The sequence below is a fragment of the Polyodon spathula genome, chromosome 1 (genome assembly GCF_017654505.1).
Source record: "Polyodon spathula isolate WHYD16114869_AA chromosome 1, ASM1765450v1, whole genome shotgun sequence".
Classification (NCBI taxonomy): Eukaryota; Metazoa; Chordata; class Actinopteri; order Acipenseriformes; family Polyodontidae; genus Polyodon; species Polyodon spathula.
Window position 1 is genome coordinate 14,197,621 of NC_054534.1, and position 21,947 is coordinate 14,219,567.

General features: G+C 36.0%; 1 protein-coding gene and 1 pseudogene across 1 annotated transcript; one reads left to right on the forward strand and one right to left on the reverse strand.

The window, feature by feature from the left end:
• Positions 1-3,350: 3,350 nt before the first annotated feature.
• On the reverse strand, positions 3,351-8,651 carry LOC121314468 (28S ribosomal protein S18c, mitochondrial-like). The gene is made up of 6 exons (XM_041247779.1): positions 8,403-8,651; positions 7,595-7,656; positions 7,216-7,299; positions 6,445-6,502; positions 4,583-4,642; positions 3,351-3,511 (listed from the first exon to the last, which is right to left on the reverse strand). Exons 1-6 carry the CDS (start codon positions 8,470-8,472, stop codon positions 3,435-3,437), a joined length of 411 nt encoding a protein of 136 aa, XP_041103713.1. The 5' UTR covers positions 8,473-8,651; the 3' UTR covers positions 3,351-3,434.
• A 798-nt stretch (positions 8,652-9,449) lies between these two features.
• On the forward strand, positions 9,450-21,725 carry LOC121315539 (annotated as a pseudogene).
• The last annotated feature ends 222 nt before the right edge of the window (positions 21,726-21,947 follow it).

Consider the following 21,947-nt stretch of genomic DNA (forward strand, 5'->3'; position numbering starts at 1 on the left):
CTTTTATGTCAGGTGGCTGGGTGCTGATTGAGCGTTAATTACTCCAATCAACCCCAGCCACCTGAGCACAATAAACCCAGGCAGGTAGGGGAATTTAACCCCATCCCTGCCAATCTATACAGCACAGAGCTCTGCTCTGCCACAGGGTCACACATTATATTTTTTTTCAAGACCTAAATCAGTGGTGCACAACTCGGTCCTGGAGGGTCAGTGTCCCTATGGGTTTTTATTCCAACTGCACCCTAAACTACTTTATTGGACCTAATTAGAAGCTTAATTGGTCCAATTAACTAATTTAGGGTATGGTTAGAAGAAAAACCAGGAGGGACACTGGCCCTCCATGGCCTTAGTTGTGCACCACTGACCTAAATGGTGCAGCTGACATACTAGAACTAAAAGATGTCCTTGCAGCTACACTTTATCTACAGGCTATTAATTACAACACTGTTTCACAAGCTATTGTAAAGTGCTTGAATAACTTTGACGTTGATTTTGATGTCATTGCATTTATCTCTATATTTGGTGTTTAAAAAAATAATAATAATCTGTACACATAATTTATAAAATAGTTCCATGTACATTCCGTGAAATACAATACTTTACCCGTGACACTGTTGTGAATTTTGAAGAAAATTTCCACGATTTTCACAGGGCTTAGTTGTGTATATAAAAGGTGCCACATTGGTTTATTATGTGGCTGTTAACAGACATGGTAAAAGATATTTGAAATCAAATTTATGGTAGAAACCTTCAAATTTACATTACTGTTACATTTAGTCTTTCATGTTTTTGTTGTTATTTAAAGAAAAATGTCAGATTGCATTGTTTTAACCACTGAGCAGTTCTTACACTGTCTTGCCAATGTACTTAAACTGTAAAGAGCCCTCCCTCTAAAGAGCAGAATACTTTACCACCACGCTCATCCAAACCAACAGACCAGCTGTTGCCCATTGTAACCGTTCACTAGTAACAGGTTGTGCAAATATGAAAATAATTTTGTCTCCTCTTTCAGAAGAGAAGAAATGCAAAAAGCCAAAAACTAATGAGAATGTCCTCCTGTGCCAAGCCCTGCAGAAATGATTCCCTGAATCAAATATGCTTCTAACTCAAACCATTTCACTAGAGGGAGCCCCCTTACCTGCATACACCTGTGGTGCAGACCATGGAATTAACATTTCAGAGGTACTGCCTCTGCTACTCGCTGACAAGAGGGAGAATTGTGAGATTGACACTGAAAGGCAACCGGAACAAAGTGAGTCGGAGACTGAGGAGGACCTGCTGGATACCCTGAAAAGACAGTTGGCCTCCTCACACTCTCCAACCTTCTAAGATTCTTCTGGAATGAGATACTACAGGTGCTCTTCAGAAATGAATTATTCTTGTGAGTTATTTAAATCATGCTTTGTATCAAAAACTATTTTGTTCATAAAAAAAAAAAAAAACTAACTTAGAAAAAAACATTCTTTAAATAACTTATGATTTAAAGCTGAAAAAGGCCCATTACATTTTGCCGGGCACATGTTTTTTTTTATGACCACTAATACAGTCATCACTGTGTCATCCGTTACTAAAAACAAATATATACATTTTTACAAAGCAACCTGAAACTTGGTAGAAAGTCAGAAAGAACCAAAGTTCAGATCCCTATTGAATAGTAGTTGGATCACAAGTTTCTAAATGGCACACATTTACTGTATTAAAAAAAAACAAAAACAAACACACACACTTGGAAGTGACCATCTGCTTGTGCCAACTAATTCTAGAGGGGCAGAAAATCCAGACTGACAAATGCGTAGTGTTTTTCAAACTACAAATGACATTATGTTATCCTCCAGTCCAATTAAGAAAGATGGTTGATGCACTTGTTATAGTGGCATTAGGTTAATGATTCTTTAACCTAGTTCCCTAAAATTACTAGCCCTGACATTTCCATCTGCACCATGAGTCCAGTCTGTTAAACTCAAAGCCATCTGCTGCCAGTTCCATCTGCAGTCTACAATCTGCAATTGGACATTTTACACAAAACTAAAGATCACGTTTTTCTTTTGTATTTAATAATGAATAAGCCTACATGGAATTGCACTCTGTCAGTGTAACATATTTCCACCAGCCTTCCCTGTTCAGCCAACATTTTATTCCTGCAGTTGGAGATTTAAATCCTGCCTCTAGCATCATATTAGACACTCATTAGGTAACTTCCATTGTCAGTGCTAGTTGGAGAGATTGAGTTCTGCCAGCCCGCAATTCTAACTAGGGCTGAGAGTCACAATTTAATCGTGTTTATCTCATACTGCTGCTGATGGAAATGAGTGAGTCTGATTTGAGTTCAGTCCCAGTGGCAGATGGAAATGTGACATTAATCTTGAAAATGTTTTTTCTGTATTGTTCTTATTATTAAAGAGTAAACTTCACATTACATTTTCTTATTCTTGGTCTACTTTCCCTTTTACATTTTTATGTTTACCATCTTTTTGATTAGTTCTTATTGTAATGACTGTTCTAGTGGTTTTAGTTTGCTATTGACATACAACAAATCAGCCAAAGTGTGTATTTCTGGCAATACAAAAGAGCACTAGATTGCGCTGTTGCATTCTCCCTCAGAGGCACGTTGCCTATATTTGTCAGAGGCAGGGAACTCTATATGTATGTATGTATGTATGTGTATATATATATATATATATATATATATATATATATATATATATATATAAATACATGTATGGCAGATATACATTTAATGGCCTGTAATGTGTCTATGATCCGTTTACGTTTACTGTGGACCAAAATGTCAGCTACATTTGCATTCCTTCTAAAATCTACTGACGCTTTTGGAAATATTTTTAATTTATTTTTCTGAATTAAGTATAAGGAAATACTTCCATTTATATACTATTTATAAACTTGAACTATTACTTTTGGCACCCCAAAGCAATGCAGTCTATTTCAATTTGATTTGGACACATTTCATATAATAATGTTCTTGTTGCAGATGGAAACGTGACATTAATATTGTGGCAGAGGAGAGAGGGAGAATGTAGTCCAGAGTGTGACACAGGAATACATCACCCAGAATGCTTTGGGGTTTGTAATTAGAGCCAGGATGGGAAGCACCTGGCTCTAGTGCAATGAGGGACACCTGCCTGTGATTAAACAGGCAGGTATAAAAGCAGGTGCTTGTAGGTTGTCTGTGTGGTTATCCTGAAGCCTGTGAAAGGTGCTGTGTAATGCTGGTAAAAGTTCATGTGTTTGTTGATGGTAAACGGCTCATCCATCCACTGTAATAAACATACAATGACTGTAATCATCAAAAAAGTTAAGGGAGACAAAAAAGATGAAACAAGTCACCATCGAACATCTAACAACCAGGTTTATTGACATTTCATGAAAATATGTTCACATACTGTACATAATCATACACAACTTTCAAAAGGCAGTTACTCTGGGTACTTGATATCACAGACATTAGGGTCTTTAAGAAAGGCAGGTTCCTTCAGTGTAACCGGCATGAAACCTGAAATAATAAAAAAAGAAAAATGTTTTAAGCATTAGATCTAGCCATGACAAAGAGACTGAACATACAGAGAGTCTTTGATAAATTCAGTGCCCATTTAAGTGAAGAACAGTGGTGCTGACTAGATTCTGTGTCTGTAAGGCATCTTGATCACACCCTTGTAGTTCTGCAAGCAGACTTCCTACACCCCACACATTCAGTTAGTCGTCTTTCAGATACTGAGGGTTTTGTGCTGTGGACTGTAGGGGTTATTTTCCTAACTTGATATCTGATTATATTGAGTAAATAACTGATAATAAAAGAGAAAGTATAAAAAAGGCACGTAAAATAAATGGGAGGTATAATGAAATGTTATGCTATAAATAAAAGTTGCCCAATATAGAGAACTTCTACAGCATATTCTGAACAATGGTGGTTCTATATAACAAATCAGTTATAAGACCATACAAGTTACTGTGAGCAACATTTGTTCTTGTTCATTTACATCTGAAGTAACTGAAACACATTTAGAAAATGGAACAACTAAGTTAAAAAATATGACAAGAAGCCGAGGCTGTTTAACACACAAGGATCACATGAATCATATTATTCACCTGTTAAGCACATTTAGTATGAAGTGACTGAACTATTTCACAACATTTTCCTGGGGGGTGACGAGCTTTTTGTGGTGTCAGTGTGCAAGAAGAATTAATGTACAATACAAATACAAAAAACATTTAGAACTGTACCATAGGTTGAAACTGTTTAACTTAAAGTTGGTAATGCTTTTTAATCTACAACTCACATACATGTGTGCCTAACTTCTGGTTATCTGTGGTAAATAAATAGGTATGATTTACAACACTGCTTCCCTATGTATTGGGGATTCTGTTAACTCACCACTAAATAGGCCTAATATTGTCTTTCTGCATAGCATAAAATTAATCTTACCAATCACCTCATCTTTATATTTCAATAATAGCCCTTCCTGCCGTTTGAACATGTTAAGTGAAAAGAAGGATGTTTGATAACGTATGAATTTGCTGTAATGCAAAACAAGACATCATACAGTACAATTGTCTTGTCACATACCCATGTGATGAGCTCTTTTGATTGCCTTTGAGACCTCCTTTTGTTTCTTCCCACAGAGACCTACATGAAAAAAGATAATAATAATGAACTTGATCACGATACAGTAAATTAAGCATGAAACATAAAAATCACAGTTCTTTGCAAGAACGCTGGTAATGCACTTTTGGTCTGATAAGTTTCATGTCCTGTTTTTCTTTCTTTCCTATTCTTTAAAATACACTCCTTTAAAACAAAATTACAAATCAGGGCTACAAAACAAAATTAAAAAAAATGGTGGGTGCCAGCTGAGGAGCAAGTTGGTTCCTACCACATTCAACTGCTTAAAACATAACATCTTGATATACAAACACCTCAGTATTTACGTTATTAGAATTAGATTCAGAATAATGGCAAACATCATAAAAATGTAAGGTATAGTAAAAAATCTTATGAAAAAATACATTAGACAGCGAGACAGACTGACTGTGTAAACTGCTTTCATTCGAGTTCAGAAGCTATTTCTTTGACATACTGTAGATACTGTATATGTAACCCAGACTAAAAAAGCCAGTGTCTTCATAGTAACAGCCAGTGCTATCTTGTGATTTGACACTTTAAAAACAGGTTTTCATTGGTTATACTGGAAATACACTGCTGTGAACTACTACTGTACTCAGTCAAATCTCGTTATCACAAACTTACCAAAATATAAAAAGCACAATGTGTGTTGCAATAAAAAACACTATGAATGATTTCCATACATTATAAAAAGGTCTGAGCATGTACTGAGTTCCCTGAATAAACTGACCATACCTTGTAGAGCAACAAAATGCAATTAAAAACAAAAGACATCAACAGTTTTTAATGCTATTTTTACAGGATAAAAACAGCTTACAGCATTTTACTATTTATTCTACATTCTGTTGTTTATCATGCCAACAGAACACTGCACTGAATTCAAATTTGTAACAATATAATCATTAGGTTACAACACAGTAAGATAAATTAATGTTTACCACCTACCCACAAATGTATAGTGTTCCTGTTTGTACATAACACCATGCTAGCACAGGAATCGTGTAACAAATCCTCACTGCAGTTTTATATCATGTATATCATTATGGCAAAGTGGCTGCTGATTGTGAACTGCTGCAGAGGTGATGCAGTGCAGGAATAATATTTTCTCTTTTAATCCGGGTCTGATGACCAAAAGAATAAGCCCCAGAAATACACAACAATGCGTAATGCACGGAGCTAATAACAACAGGTTTACAGCCCAAAAAATATATTTTATCTGCCCCACAATACTAAACACGGTCACCGGTCCGGAGTGTGTGTATTAGTGCTCATGGTGGATGATAACAGATATATTTTGTGACTGTGGTGTAGTGCTGTTCCGGCTTGTGCTGGCCCAAAAGCGACAGCTCCGGATATGTGTTAGCTGTCTGGTGATCAAAAAATAAGATAATTACTAACAACACAAAAAACAAACAAACACTCACAAATCTTTCAAGTACTCTTTTCTCTGCGTCTCACACGCTCCTTTCAGTTTATATCACAAAACCAAGTGAAGGAAAAGATTTACAATTCTCTCTCCGGCCCCTTTATGCTATCACGCATGACGCCTTGGTAAACGACTGCAGCTGTCTCTGTTTGCCTGCAGCTATTACCTCATTTACCTTCCAGGTCAATACGTTCCTGCAACGGAGTCTTGCCTTCTTCCAGGCTGACCGACTTCCCGACCCAGGAAATGAACAGTTAGGCCAGCCTGTCCAAAGACTTCCCATTCACTACTTAGCGCCTTCACAGGTCGGGATGGAGATTTACAACCAGAACTCATATTTCTGTCACAATCATATATACAATAACATATTTACTCATACCTGTTATGTGTCTGCCATAAATACGGCCCGTGTGTGGCGATACAAACTGGGACAGAAGCTGTTGAATAACAAAATATAAGATAATACTTTTAGGGTTTTTCTCTTGCATTGATTTATATAAAATAAAATGCAGATTGGAATGCAAAAAATACCATCTTCATCCATATAACAATTTATAAATGTACAGTAACTAAGATGTCGCACAAAGAAAATGAATGCACCAACGACTGACAATATTATTGTACACTATCTACTGAAAAGAAGGTGCCCAGGCATTCTATATAGAACTATAACATTTCTTCAAGCTATCTCTGGAGCCCATTATTCTGTTTAGGTTCTATATTATAAAATCATGTGAAAAGAAATCAACCAATCTTATCTTGTGTGTAAATGTCATTCCATGCACAGAATATACTGTATATAAATACTACTAATAATAAAAAAAGAATAGTAATTCATGAGTACACTGTGTGTAGCGTGCTTCTTATAACAGCAATCATTTCACACAGTTTGAGATGACAGAATGAGATATCTCTTAACAACTTATTCAGAACCATCGTTGTTGATCAACAGAGGGTTCTATATATTGGGTTCTAATTAGAACTTAACATGAAGTTTCATATTGGAACCCTTTGGCTTCAGTTTGTAGCATCAGTACATGCTTTTCTCTGTTGTTTTACAATGTCATTTTTTATGGGTTATCAGGTTTATATTACTGTATAAACTGTAATACATAAAATCTAGAAACATATCTATCTAGTAATAACTAACCTGTATGTTTTTATAGTCCACAGTTACACCGCACAGTATGCACGTTTTTGGAGGTTCCTTGTACGGGTTCTCCATCTTTATAGGCTACAAATTCAAAGTACTGGGGTGAGTTGCAGCAATCAACATAAACATGTATATTCTCTTCACATATTCTTAACATAATAAACATTTGATTATCAATACCTTTTAGCATGAGTGCATTCAATGTGTGTGTGTAAATATACAAAGATATATATACACACACACAATTGCATACTATTGTAATGTACACAAAATGCTGCAGTATTCACAATAACTGGTTCAGCTTGCATCAATTGGGTGGCCAGCAGGACCCATGATTTAATTTATTTTGTTTCATAATAATATTGTGTTCTCTTACCATGTCATTGTTGCCAGCTGGATTCTCATATTGCTGTATGCTAAGGCTTCTTTGCCACAGGCCTAAAGAAAAAAAAAAAAAAAAACTCTGAAAATATTTAAGCTGTAATACTAGAGCCAGTAGGGGTAATTCATTACAATTTGTCTTCATTTACTATATTTAGTCGCTTCACTAAGAACACTTTTTTTTGCCAGTATTTCCACCGATATTAGAGTGTTTAGAGCTGTCCAGAAAACGTATTTGAATGGCGCTGAAACAACTGTGGCAATATCCTAAAGAGAATAAGAATGTGTGTCACTGGGGTCTGTGATGGAGGTTACACCACTCCAATTAAAAAACACATACTGCTGATCTTGGTCAGGGAAGGCAACAACACCGCGTTTTGGAAAAAAATATAAACAGTACATTATTGATTGATTTATATATATAAATCAAGGTTTCAAATATGCCATTATGTCACTACGTCCTGTCGTCATTCAACTTCAACTCCAGAGGGCACAGTCAATGCCATGCTGTACAGAAAAGATATCACCTCCCACCGGGGGCAAGTAGTAGAAACTATTCCTGAACCGCAATCCATAAACAGTTACACCGTTTGCGTTTTTTTAAAATTTTCGCTTTAATATGGACGTATTCAGCAGTGGCTGCTTAGGCTACACTACAGATACTCCTCAGCACACAGACTAACGTGAAACAGTAGGTCAAACATACAAGGAAACGCTTCTCTTGTGCTGTCTTCAAAATAAAGCCTTGCTCGTATAACCGGAATAGATATACACAACCCCTTCAGCCGGTTAAAACATTTTACCTGGACTTCTGGTCGTTGCTTTCGGGTTTGTACATGTTATAAAAAATCTGCAATTTCTGATAGCAAACATGTTTCTTACACAAGATCCCTCTCTCTAACTTCCTGTAAGAACTACAATTGTCCCCCCCCAATTGGAGGCTGTATAAAGGTTCCGGAGGTTGTAACTTCGTCTTCCTTTGGAGTTATTGGAGCATTGGAGGTTTTGACCTGCTATGTGACTTAAAAGCGCACTACTGTCTCGGTATATTTAAAAATAACGAGCTCTAGCAAACCTTCCCGTGTCTATATATATATATATATATATATATATATATATATATATATATATATATATATATATATATATATATAAATGTAAAATAAAAAATGTCTCTTTTTTTTGACTAAGTTAGTTTTATTATTTAGGCCTAAACATTACTTTTGGCAGGTTACGACATACGCCTTTCGTGTTTAGATCTCGTTTTAAATTTACTTTAGGGACGTAACAGTTTTTTTTTTTTTTTCCATCAAAATATAGAGAATAAAACAAAAAAAAAACTGGACTATGTTAATCATGTTTAAAAAGTGGAGCGACGGGTTTCATTGTTTCTCTTGCGATAGACCTTTAAAAAGTGGATTTAGTTTTGTGTAATGGTACTGCACGTACGTGGGGTTTTGGTTTTTTTTATTGTGTGCCAGAAGAGCCAATCAGCATTCGACGTTTGGCTAACCCCGCCTTTTAAATAAAACAACCTGCAGTTTGAAAGAATACAAACGAAAACAAAATGTTAATTTAAATTAAAACACTCACTTCAAAGTGTTTGACGCGAAAAGTGCAGCGAAGCAATAATGTTATTGCTATGTATTGAATGCAGAATCTTATTATTATTATTATTATTATTATTATTATTATTATTATTATTATTATTATTTCTGTGTGATACATTGTATCAATATGTTAAACTTTCCAAGATCAAATACATACTGTAATTCGAGGTAATTTAGGCCTAAGCTATATTTTATTTTATCAAAGGTCAAATGTAAGGACAAGGGTCTCCAGCCGTGGTCATGGAGGATATGGGCTCGCCCCAGGACCAGGGTTGGAGAATCCTCCTGTAGCCTATCTGGTGTATTTTAAATAAGATTATCTCAACAATGAAACCCTTAACTGAGACAAATTGGGCACTGCATGCAATAAAATTCATTGCAGTCAGCTACAGTGACTTTTGTGGTCTGTGATGGTGGTCCTAGAATCTTACCTTTCATTTGTTTGCAGTGATTTTTCTACAGCAGCAATAGAAAGTGTCCAACAGACTGTAGCCCACCATGTAAATTCTGAGCTCTTCCCCTCCTACTAAATACAGAAGCATATATTTTGAGCATATTTACTTGCAGTACCAGGCCTATACAGTAAGTTACACCTGCCATAGTTAATGCTGTTCTTCTTGGTACTCTGTTGACACTGGAAATCATATTCTTTATTTGTATTTACTTTTCTTTGTTGTTTTGCAGTGTCACAGTGGTTACGATCTCTTTGGAGACTATGACAGCCTTCCTAACGAAAGCTGCTGCCTTGCAAATCTTGATGATGCAGAACACAACTTTGCACCAGCCTGCAGCAGTCCTTACTTGGAGACTGTAAAGAACGGATATGCAAACAATGGGAATACTGTGGCAGAAATGAGAAACTTGGAGGCACATTCAGATGTAGCATAAGGTCAACTTCTCTGACACTGAAGATTTCACTGTTTTAAAAACAGTAAATTGCAGAGATGACATAAAACCATGCCATGTGGGGAATGCTGACAGTATCCTTATTTCAGATTTAATGGGTGACTTACCAAGCTCACAACACATGATACAACATGAAAATGAAACTGTAACAAAACAAACATCGGAACAAAGTGGACCTCTTAATCAGTTTAGGAGTGAAATGTCTTCTGTTAAGAAGATGAGGACCTTATTAGATACAGTCTAAACTGTGTGACACACCTTGCAGAGCCAGCCTTGAACAGAAGGAGAAGCCTGAAAGATCATCTGAAAAGTACTATGACAGAAAATGCTTGTGCACAGTCACCCTAAGTCTCCAGGGCTAAACAGCAGAAAGATGCTGTGGTTACTAAGGAGATCAATTTAGCAGTGAAAACTGTTGAATCTACCTCCGACGTTGACCTTGGTCCTTTTTTTGGATTGCCGAGCAGTTAAAGACTTGTTTCAGAAGCATCGGGGCATCAAAGATCTTTATAGTAAACAACTACCGTGCCCTGCATTCTAAACTAAATATACTGTATTTTCACTGTTATATGTTCATGTATTTCTTTATGTATATAGATGTGTATTACCTAAAATATTAAGGAAATATCAAATCAAGAAACACTTTCCTGGAAACTGAAAAACTTACATTCCTAATTAGAAAATGCACATTTTAACTTTTGTAAAAAATTACTTAATATTTTATCTAATTGCTGTAATCCAAGCTTGAACTTTTATTGAATTGGTCTTTGGTAAAATAATCGTATTTTGTGTTGATAAGTTATTATTATTGTACATCAAAAACAAGCCAATTCCTTACTGCCCAAATCTGCTTCCGGAATTAAAATGATGGTTCTCTTGCATTTGAACAGAATGGCAGCATACCTGTTTGACTCTAGAATCTGTTCATCAAAGAAAAAACCTGATTTATTCGTTGCCAACAAGTGGAGGCAAGACTTTAGTTGCTGAGATACTGATTCTTTGTGAACTGCTTTGCAGGAAAAAGGATTCATTGTTCATTTTGCCATATGTGGCCATTGTACAGGAAAAGGTAATGGGACTGTTTGCATTGCAAGCCTTTTATAAGTATGTTTCTCATTTACAATAAACATTGGGGTCAAAGTAATTTAAACAGTAGCAGATCTATAAACTCTTTCATTTGAATCATTCAATAGAGGGCCCTTTGTTAAAACCAACATCTCTGTACTAACTATTTCAGTACTGCAGGCATTTAAACAGGTCTAGGAAAATAATTACTCAACACAACAAACTTAACCAGATCTTACCATTTGTATGCCATTTCTGATATTTGCTTGACCTTTTCAGTATAAGAAACTCTCGGATTACTTAAAACAATAGCTGGCAGTGGTATTTACATTCATTAGAATTGACCTAATTCCATAACTTAAAAAAATAAGTTATCGATAGTACGTGACAGACAAGAGCGTACAACTTTCTCAAGAACTATAGGCATCCCTACTTATTTAGTTATACTTTCATGCAGAATTGAATTCCCCTGCCTCTCAGTTTTTAATTAAATAACCTAATGTGTTGTTTGAATTCCTGTAAACAGATCCGGGGTCTTGCCTTTTTTGGCCTGGAGCTTGATTTCATAATAGAGGATTACGCAGGGAGTAAAGGGAGTACCCTCCAATCAAGAGGAGACTGAAGAACTTGCTCTTTATTGCTACCATTGAGAAAGGACACAGCCATGTGAATTCTCTCATAGAGGCAAATAGGCTTGAAAGCGTTGGTCTGATTGTAGTGGATGAGGTGGGTTTTAAAAGCATTACCGGAACATACTACTGTTTGGATTACTGTTCTACAAATAGTGCTTGAAATGTATTTTGTAATATTTGTAATGAGAAATTTCAAAATGGTTTCTGTTTATTCAGTTTCAAACATTAAAGGACAAGAGATCTGCAAAGTTCATTCCACAGAGTGATGTTTTATTTTGCAATTCATGTCATGATGATTCTGTCCCATTTTTATAGTTGCACATATTGGGTGAAGGCAGTCTTAGGGCCATTTCTGAAATTACACTGGCCAAAGTTCTCTTTGCAAGCAGTAAGTTTTTTTTTTTCTTGTATATTTACTAAGCACTATACTTACTAAACTTGGGAGTCAAATACCCTGAAATTGAAGACTTTACCATTTTAAAAACAGAAAATTACCAAGATGACACAAAACCATGCAGGATACTATCTTTGTACACTTACTAAATACTTACTGTATTCTTTCTGTAAAAGTGTGACTTGTGTTTGCTAAGTCTAATGTCATAACCACCTTGTATTTTTATACTGTTAAGATCTTGTATACAGTAATTCTCACATGACAAGCCAATGTTGTAACATTGTTTTTCCCATTGCAAACCCAAATGTGCAATGTGATAAAAGATTACCTTTACTTTTTTTTACTTACCATTATTATTACTTCCAACAGAAACCACGCAAATCATAGGAATGAGTGCAACCCTAAATAATGCTGGTGATCTGCAGAAGTTCCTCAAAGCAGAGAATTATTCCAGTGACTTCAGACCTGTATGTCAATTGTATTGTTTGTTTTATTACAGAGTAGGCGTTCTCTAGTTAGCGCTGGCACTTATGAATACAAAGGCACTTTGGCTTATCTAGTCTGTGTTGCTTATGTCTGGTTAGCAAGCAGAACTGGAGAGCACCTTCAGAACTTATGCACTTTATCACATAGTTACTGTAAGCATCATATACAATGTAGAGACAGTAAAAATTTAATTTAAAGCTAATGTAATTTATTTCATTTCAAACTACAATTGTGATCTTTACACAGACTGGAAAATTGCTTCCTCTCATTTGTTTGAATCTACAGGTCCGGTTAAAATAGTATGTTAAACTAAGTGACTGCATTTATGAGGTTGACTACACAGAAGAAGATTGTTTCAAGTTTTCTTGACTCTTTAAGTTTTAAGGTATGGCAGTACAGCTGCAATGGCTGTGTTAAATAAATAAACTGTAATAAATAAGCTCAATGCAGTGATACTGCATTATGCATACCAATGTATTCTACAATTAGACAATGAATAGAAAGTAAAATATTGTATTAGGAGACATTAAACTTTTATTTGTTATTTTCCTGGTAGCCCCATTGTAGCGGCGGTTAGTTGCAAGTCGCAAATCTTGTCTTAGTAGAACAATAGCTCATGGAGTTGCAATGACTTAATCAACGTTCTGGCTTCAAAGTGACTGAGATGTGTGGCGGCACTTTAAATTAGCTCCTGATGAGGAAACACTTTAATTTAAAATGACATCTAGATTTATGTCAGCAAAAACCTAAAGCTAGAACTCAGACTCAATGCTAGCCCGCCCAAAAAGACATGCAAAATTCTTGTTTATTGTAGCTGTTTCTATGATATTATATGACTTTGGTAAGGCTATTACACTTGAATTAAATTAATATGCCGACAGAATGCAGCAACCAAGTAATCAGGTAAACTAAGCCATTTCAATGTGTGCACAGTAAATGAAGCTACTTTATTAAAAATAAACTGACAAGCTCACAGAAGCATCTAGTTTAAAACGGCTCCCTGATATTTGTCCACAGTATCCTGCTTACTCCAGTTTCACAATGGTTCAGGATCTCGACTAACTTTTTCATCTGGCTGTTTTTAATCCATTTAGCATCATTGTTTAACTTGTTAGGTCTACACAGATAAATTTAACAGACACGACAGACTCAAGGACATTTTATTTTATTTATTTTTTACTTAAAAAATTCTAGCATCAGCTTTTCACTTCCTAGGATGCATTTTGGAATAAAAGGTTTAGGTTAGGGTAGGCAGGGTGCGTTTCATCAACAAACCTAAAAAGAAAACAGATCCAGACATCTGAACACCCAGACTATATATGAAGCCACAGGTATCCCAACTGAGGGCAACCAGGTAAGGCTTGTCATAACTTTTGATTTATGTTGCCATATTAAAATTATGAAGGGATGTTAATATTAACTTCAATCTTTTTTATTGATACAGTAGTAAGTAAAGCCACTGTTGCACAGATGTGACTGAAATATGTAAACTTGTTTTTACAAGTTTCTGTTTTTTTACATGTGTTTCTTTTTGTCATCTATAGTACTCTAGCAATATGAAGAAGATGGACCCAGACCATTTGATCGCTCTGGTGACGGAGGTCATTCCAATGCATTCCTGTCTCATGTTCTGCCCAACCAAAAAAAAGTGTGAAAATGTGGCTGGAATGATCTGCAAATACCTAAACAAGTACATACTACAATATTCAATTCACTGATATAGTAGCTTTCAGTTTACTTACCGAAAGAGGAATTTCTGTAACATGTGCGTTCAGTGAACCTGAAGAAAATTACAGCATTTATGTGGGAAAAGAAGATGGCATACTTCACTTAATTGTTTTTTTTCTCTTATGTTACTATGACACTATGTTAGTTAGTTAGTTTATTGACCACTTTACAGTGCTGCAATAGGAAATACAGCTATTGACTAAACGTTTTGCATCACCCTATAGAATTAACTCATTTTGCTTCATAAAGTCAAATGAAACCTACTGAATAATGTTGCGTTAACATATTGAATTACCTCTTTGTAGTTTTCCATATGGCTAATGAAAAACTGACAGAAATTGAACAATGTGACTGTGGCAGAGCAAAGCTCTGCCCTTTTTAAATAGGCAGGGATGGGGTTAATTTCCCCTACCTGCCTGGGTTTATTATGTTCAGGTGGCTGGGGTTGATTAGTTGATTAGTTTAATTAACGATCAATCAGCGCCCAGCCACCTGACATAAAAGGAGGCCTCTGCTTCTCATTTGGGAGGAGGGAGCTGAGGAAGCAGTGTGGTGTGGTGTGGTGTGGTGTGGTGTGGTGTGGTGTGGTGTGGTGTGGTGTGGTGTGGTGTGGTGTGGTGTGTGTGGTGTGTGTGGTGTGGTGTGGTGTGGTGTGGTGTGGTGTGGTGTGGTGTGGGTGTGGTGTGGTGTGGTGTGGTGTATAAATCCAGTGAAGGCATTGCCCAGCCTGGAAACCTTTATTTTGTACATTTTGTTTTTGTGTTTCATTCCCTTTGTTTTGGCACTTGTGCCTTTTTATTTTTGTAGCTATTTATAATGAAAATATATTTTTTTGAACTGCAGTCTGTCTCTGGGCCTCTATCCACTCGCCAGCCTGCCACAGTTACATTTTGAAATGTAACTACTATACTACTATTATGGCTTCCGGTAGACTTTTATGATATTTTTGGAGTTTCTTTGATTACATTAAATATAATATCTAAATTATGTTCATAATTGTTTTTTTATTACATCTCAATCCTAAAATTCTAAGTGGTGCTAAAACTCTTGTCCATCGCTGTAGTACTTTACAATGGCTTCTGTTAGTTTTCAAGATATGTGTTCAGTGTGTAAAGTATATTTTAAAAAGATCAGTGTTGAACAATACATCCCAGAGTTAAGTTTATAGTACATTGTGTGGCAAGTGGAATGTTTGTCAGGATTCCCAATCCTGTTATCCTGTGATAACACGTCATTGTACAGTTTGGATAAACAAACATCACAATGGGTCTGTAAAAACCACAAATCAGACACTTGTCATATTGTAGATACTTCTGTAATTGGAGACAAGTCTCCCTTGCTGATATAATGTCCTTGACTTTAGTTTTAAATTTTATCCACACAGAAAGCACACTTAGTTATGGCTTAATTACAGCTCATGCAGAATAAGAACACAATAAACAGGTCTTCAACACCAATTTTTTTTCTTCCCAGGTGTTTTATACAACACAGAGAGAAAGATAAGACAGATCTGTTGGATGAGATTAGGAGTGCTGGAAATGGCAGCATCTGTTCTGTTTTAAAGCGGACCATCCTTTTCAGGATTGCGTATCATCACAGCGGCCTCACCAACGATGAGAGGAAATTGATTGAGGAAGCCTACTCTGCTGGGGTGCTCTGTCTCCTGATTGGCAGCCAGAGTTGATGTGCAGGAGTGAACCTGCCAGCACGTAGGTTAGTCTGACTGACACTATGTGCTTTACAAGTATATTACACTATGTAACAATTTTTGTTCCTGGGTAGTAAGTGTTATTTCCTAATTGCTTATGTATGCCTCAGAAGTATAGAAAATGGCTATTATTCCCCACAAACTTTGCTTTTGTGACCAGGACAGTGATATTTCAAAATATCACTATTTCCAATGGGAAAATGGGCAAATGTGTGTCTTTTCGTTCACATAGTCAGAAAAAAAACAACATATGAATCCAAATGAACATGTATTTATACTAAAGTAATACAAAAGATTTAGAAGTGAGTAATTTTTCGAGATTTACGATTACACTGTATTTACACAGTGTTATAATAACTACATACTTCCCTTTCCTCTGAAGTCAGAGAAGGGGGAAACTTCTGAGACACACGTTTAACTTGTTGCTCTTCATTATTGATTTATTTTTTAAACACACATTTGCAATAGTTATGAAAAGCAACTGTACGGTACTCCCTATGTGTGTACTTTATAGGTTAGACTGCACATTAGCAGAGGTTGCATATGCTGACCCCTAAATAATGTGTGCAATCTGTGCTTTTGTGGCATGCCCCAAACAATGAACAGTTAACAGTAATGAGAAGTCTAACGGCCACCATGATATTAATATTAATTTTTGAAACTCTTAACAGGGTAATTTTGCAATCTCCCTACGTGGCCACAGAGTTTCTAAAGAGAAACCAGTACAAACAGATGGTAGGCAGAGCTGGTCGAGCTGGTATTGATACTTCAGGGGAAAGTATTCTCATTCTCCAAGAAAAGGACAAGCTACTGGTAAGAACAGGGTTCCAAAAGAAGCATACAATATCTTGGCTGATAAACTGACATTTTGTTCAGCCTGTCAACAAAAGCAAAAACACCAGCATCACCAAATTTTAACAGTCAGTCTTATACAAATGCACAAAATACCCCCCCAAAAGATATAAGTGCAACGCTTTTTTTTTTCTTGCACTCTTAATGTGCTGTCAGGCAAACGTGAAACTCTGTATCTCATGACCCGCTTAATGTCACAAATTATGCCTGCATGGCAATCATGATATAAAGCGGGTTCATCTGTATGTAGGCTGATTGAGTAAAACAAATAACAGGAGAATGTGTAGAAGTGGAATGTTCCATTGTTGTATTCAGCGATAATAAAAGTCCATGTGGCAAAACTTGCAAAATATTACTGACATGACAGCAAAAAGTGCACTGAAAATGATTTATTCATCCTATAGCTCTTTTACAAGCCGCAGTTAATGCTTGTAATACTTGTTGTACATTAATTTTGCGGTTTGGTATGATCTAGGCTTGTCTAAAATTAGCATGCAAATTTGCAAAATCATCTTCTGTGTGGCTATTTAAGGTAACAGTTTTGAAGAAGCCTGTTGTCCTCTTAAATCATGCAGTGCTGCATTACTAAGGAAGTAAATGAGATATGATTAATTGAGTGATTTTTTTTTTCTTTATTTACATTTTAACTGGAAACCAGGAATACTGTACACTGAAGGTACCTAGTTGCAATTGTATGTTAGGAATATATTTGTGGAGAGGGTCGGATCGGGTTTTAAATTTAGGTCTGAGCAGACCTCTGAAGGCAATCATACGTATTTCTAAATGTCCTATCATTGAGCTTCTTAGCCTTGTTATTTTTCAATTATTATTATTTTTAAATCAAAGGTACAGCTGTAAAACTGATAATGTATTTCTGTCTAGTGCAATAGCAGTGCTTGCTTATACTGGATGTGTTTTTCATTGCAGGCAAAGGCGCTAGTGAGCAGTCCACTAGAAAACTGCTACAGCAATCTGATACATGACAACAGAAGGGGTCTGCAGAGTCTAATCCTCTCCCTCATTGGGTTAAATGTAAATATATCCAATATCTTAATATCCAAAACTTTTGCTGCTCTAAAGAAAAGAAAATGTGCTACAAATTATCTTGCATTGTTTCTTAATTGTTAATAACAAGAAACATATTCACTGTGAGCCTTGGCAGTGTAGTCTAAATTTCTCTTACTCACTTTTCGAAAGGCATGTTCGTGTGCACATTGCCACTACATGATCGTACTATACTTGCTTTGCAGAACAAGTACTAAAGAAGCAAGAACAATATATCAAAAACTGTATGGGAGCTGGAGTTTTTTGTTGTTTTTTAGTTATATCCCCTATCTTTCAGAAGTATCTAATGGAAAGTTTATGTCTTATTTCAAATGTATTCTGATATCGAACTCCAGTTGATATTGATGAGTTTCTGTCCTGCACTTTGTTCAGTGTGTAGCAGGAACATCTCTTCAGTGAGAAGAGTCTTTGGGATCTCACAATCCAAGCTGTAAGTTTCCTGACAGAGAAGGGACTCATTATGAGCACTGCTGGCAGTCTTGCGGATGCAGTTCTTGAGGTTACAAAGCTAGGGAGAGCAACTTATAAAGGTGAGACATGTGCCTTATTGAATTCACAGCATAGAATTATTATTAAACATCCTCGTAATGCACCTATTGCTGTTAATATCTCATAACCCATTTCAGCTGGCAACTTCATATGTTTTTAGTGTGGCGGAAACTCCTCAGGAAAAATCTGATAGCACCCTTTTCTTTTATCTGTGACCTAAGATGGCTGTCATATTGGGGTCATTTGACTTTTTGGTTTCTGGATGATAGACCCAATGATTCAGGGTACTGGCTTTGTTCTCTACAACTATGAACTCTTTCATTCCCTTGGTCAAGTTTGTTATATAGACCATTATTTTTGTTATAATTGACTGTTAATAATAGAAAGTAACTTTATTTATTTCTCTTTTAGGTTCAATAGACCTGCCTTATTGTGATGTTCTGTACAGTGATCTCAGGAGAGGACTGGAGGGTCTGGTGCTTGACAGTATCCTTCACTTGGTGTACTTGGTGACGCCGTATGACATGGTAGCTCATTGTAAACCAGATTGGATGATCTATTTCAGACAGGTGAAATTACTATTGCTATTCCATGAAAATGAAGACATTGTGTGTGTGTGTGTGTGTGTGTGTGTGTGTGCCTGTGTGTATATATATATATATAATATATATATATATAAGATATAATATATATATATATATATATATATATATATGTAAACACGTTTATTAGACTGACTTTGTGGAAAGTTAGTTGACCTTTTTTATGTTTTCAGTTTACTCGCTGACAGCAGTGGAACAAAATATAGCATCTGTGGTAGGTGTGCCAGAGAGCTACATTGCAAAGGCGGCTTCAGGGCAGAGTTTAAAAAAGGTGAGTAGGGAGTGAGTCTTCACCAACCTTTTGTAAGTTTAACACAATAATTTCCATACATATTAATCATGTCTGTAATAGTTTACTGTTTTGAGTTCAGGAATCTCTATTGTACCATGTGAAACTTTAACGCATGTTTATTACTCAAATTGCCATTGGGTGCCTTTGACATAATTACCCTACTTTCATATGTGCTAGCTTATCATTAGGATTTCTAAACTTTAATATATTATATATTTGGTACTATTAATATATTATAGATATAATATATATATATATATATATATATATATATATATATATATATATATATATATATATATATATATATATATATATATATATATATATATATAAACATGTATTTATTTTAGTCAGATGGCTGCATTAAATAGATATTGCTTATTTTCTTCCTTTGCCAGGTAATTTCTGACAATTAGTTCATATATGTGTTTGTTATGATTAAAACAGTTTGCATTACAAAAGCATCATGATTGGTTTCTTCTGTAAATGTTGTTCCTTATTTGATGTTTTCCAGGGAGTGGACAGTCTCACAGTGAATAGATTCTACTGCTCCTTTGTGTTTGCTCTCCTAAAGGAAACCAGCATCTGGGTTGTGGCAGATAAATTTAACCTGGCTCGAGGCTTTGTGTAGTCCTTGCTGGGTTGATCGTCAGCTTTCTGTTCTTGTGTAGTACACTTCACTGAGGTACTTTGAGCAGTGTTTTTTTTTTTCTTCTCTTTTTTCTGATTATTTTTTGTGGTCAAGAAGGGTGTTTTGTCATCATCTCAGCTGGGCAGACTACTGATTTCTGTTAGCCTTATCAGCAAAAACTAAAAATGTGATTTAAATGTATACTGAGAGGAAGGCAGTTCAAAGTGACAATTTGAGAGTTTTTACTCAGGCTATGTATGGACTACAATTTAACTTATTTGTAGCTACCACTGTATAGTTAATTTCATATCTTGACGTTATTCTGAATTCTTGTCTGGAAAAAGTAAACATAAAAAAAAAAAAAAATTATATATATATATTACATACATATATACACGCACACACACACAGTGCCTCTGAAGACTCTTGCCACTGATCAACACAAAAGTCCATAATGTCAAAATGAAAAATAAAATCTATAAATTGTTAATTTAGAACAAATACAAAACAGAAAATAATTGATTACGTAAGTGTTCACCTCCTTGTGGCAATAAGGCCACGAGTCTATTTGGATAAGTCTCTACCAGCTTCGCACATCTGGACACTGCAATTTTCGCCCATTCTTCTTTGCAAAATTACTCAAGCTCCATCAAGTTGGACGGGGACCTTTGGCGAACAGCAATTTTCAACTTTTTCCACATATTCTCAGTTGGATTGAGGTCTGGGCTTTGACTGGGCCCCTCCAGGACATTGACCTTTTTGTGTCTGGGGTCATTGTCCTGCTGGAAGATGAATCTTCTCCCAAGTCCCATTTCTCTTGCAGACTTCAGCAGGTTTTCCTGCAGGATTTCTCTGTACTTTGCTTCATCCATTTTGCCCTATATCTTCACGAGCTTTCCAGGCCGTGGTGCAGAGAAGCATCCCTATAGCATGATTCTGCCACCACCATGCCACCACCATTCAATAAAACAATAACAATGCTGCTTTATGGCCCAGATTATTTTTCCTGTTCTGTACAAAATGTAATTACTACTGATGTGCAGACAAACCACTTGGCTTTACAGCTGGGTTGTGAGATTTGAATTCAGATGGGTCTTCGATTATGTTCTAGAATTAACTAGTGAATATATGTGGTTTGCAGGCTTGAGCCAAGCAGTTGTATATCGCAGGATATAAAACACTGGCCCACCTTGCAAATGCTGACCCAAACGTGTTAACAAAGACAATCCAGAACATCTCCAAACGACAGGCCAATCAGGTGGTTGCTTCTGCTAAAGTGAGTCACACTTGCATTCATTTCTTATGGTATGTGATGTATTTTTGCTTGCTATTCCAGGCAACATTTTTGTACTACTGCCATGTTTCATGTGTCTTGTTATGCTTCCCATAAGGTAAGTAGATGCGTCAGGGAAAACTGCAGTGCATCATTCGCTGAATGAAACATTGCCTCCCAGATTCCATAATGTTTACATTCCTTCATCAATGCAAGGGTGGTGTTTGCTTCTGGGAATTGGTGTGCAAATGCATTTGTCTTCATGTTACTGATTTGCTTGTTCTGTTTTTTAATGGTTGTCTTTTGTAGATGCTATTCACTGAAAAAGCTGAGGTGCTCCAAGAAGAGTTGGATGAACTTCTTACATTCCCATCTGATCTTCCTTCATGAGGATTATATATATATATATATATATATGTCTGTTTAAGCTTGGGTTTCAGCAGTTTTGCCTTTTCATTTGGTTGCATAAGAATACTTTTCCAGTTGTATTATTTTTTGTTTGGATCTCATACTTGGGGCTTGTTAAGTTGTGCAGTGTGAGATGTCCAGGGAAGTGTTCTGTTAAATATTTCAACCTTCAGTTGCACATAATACTTAATTTCACTTTCTGGA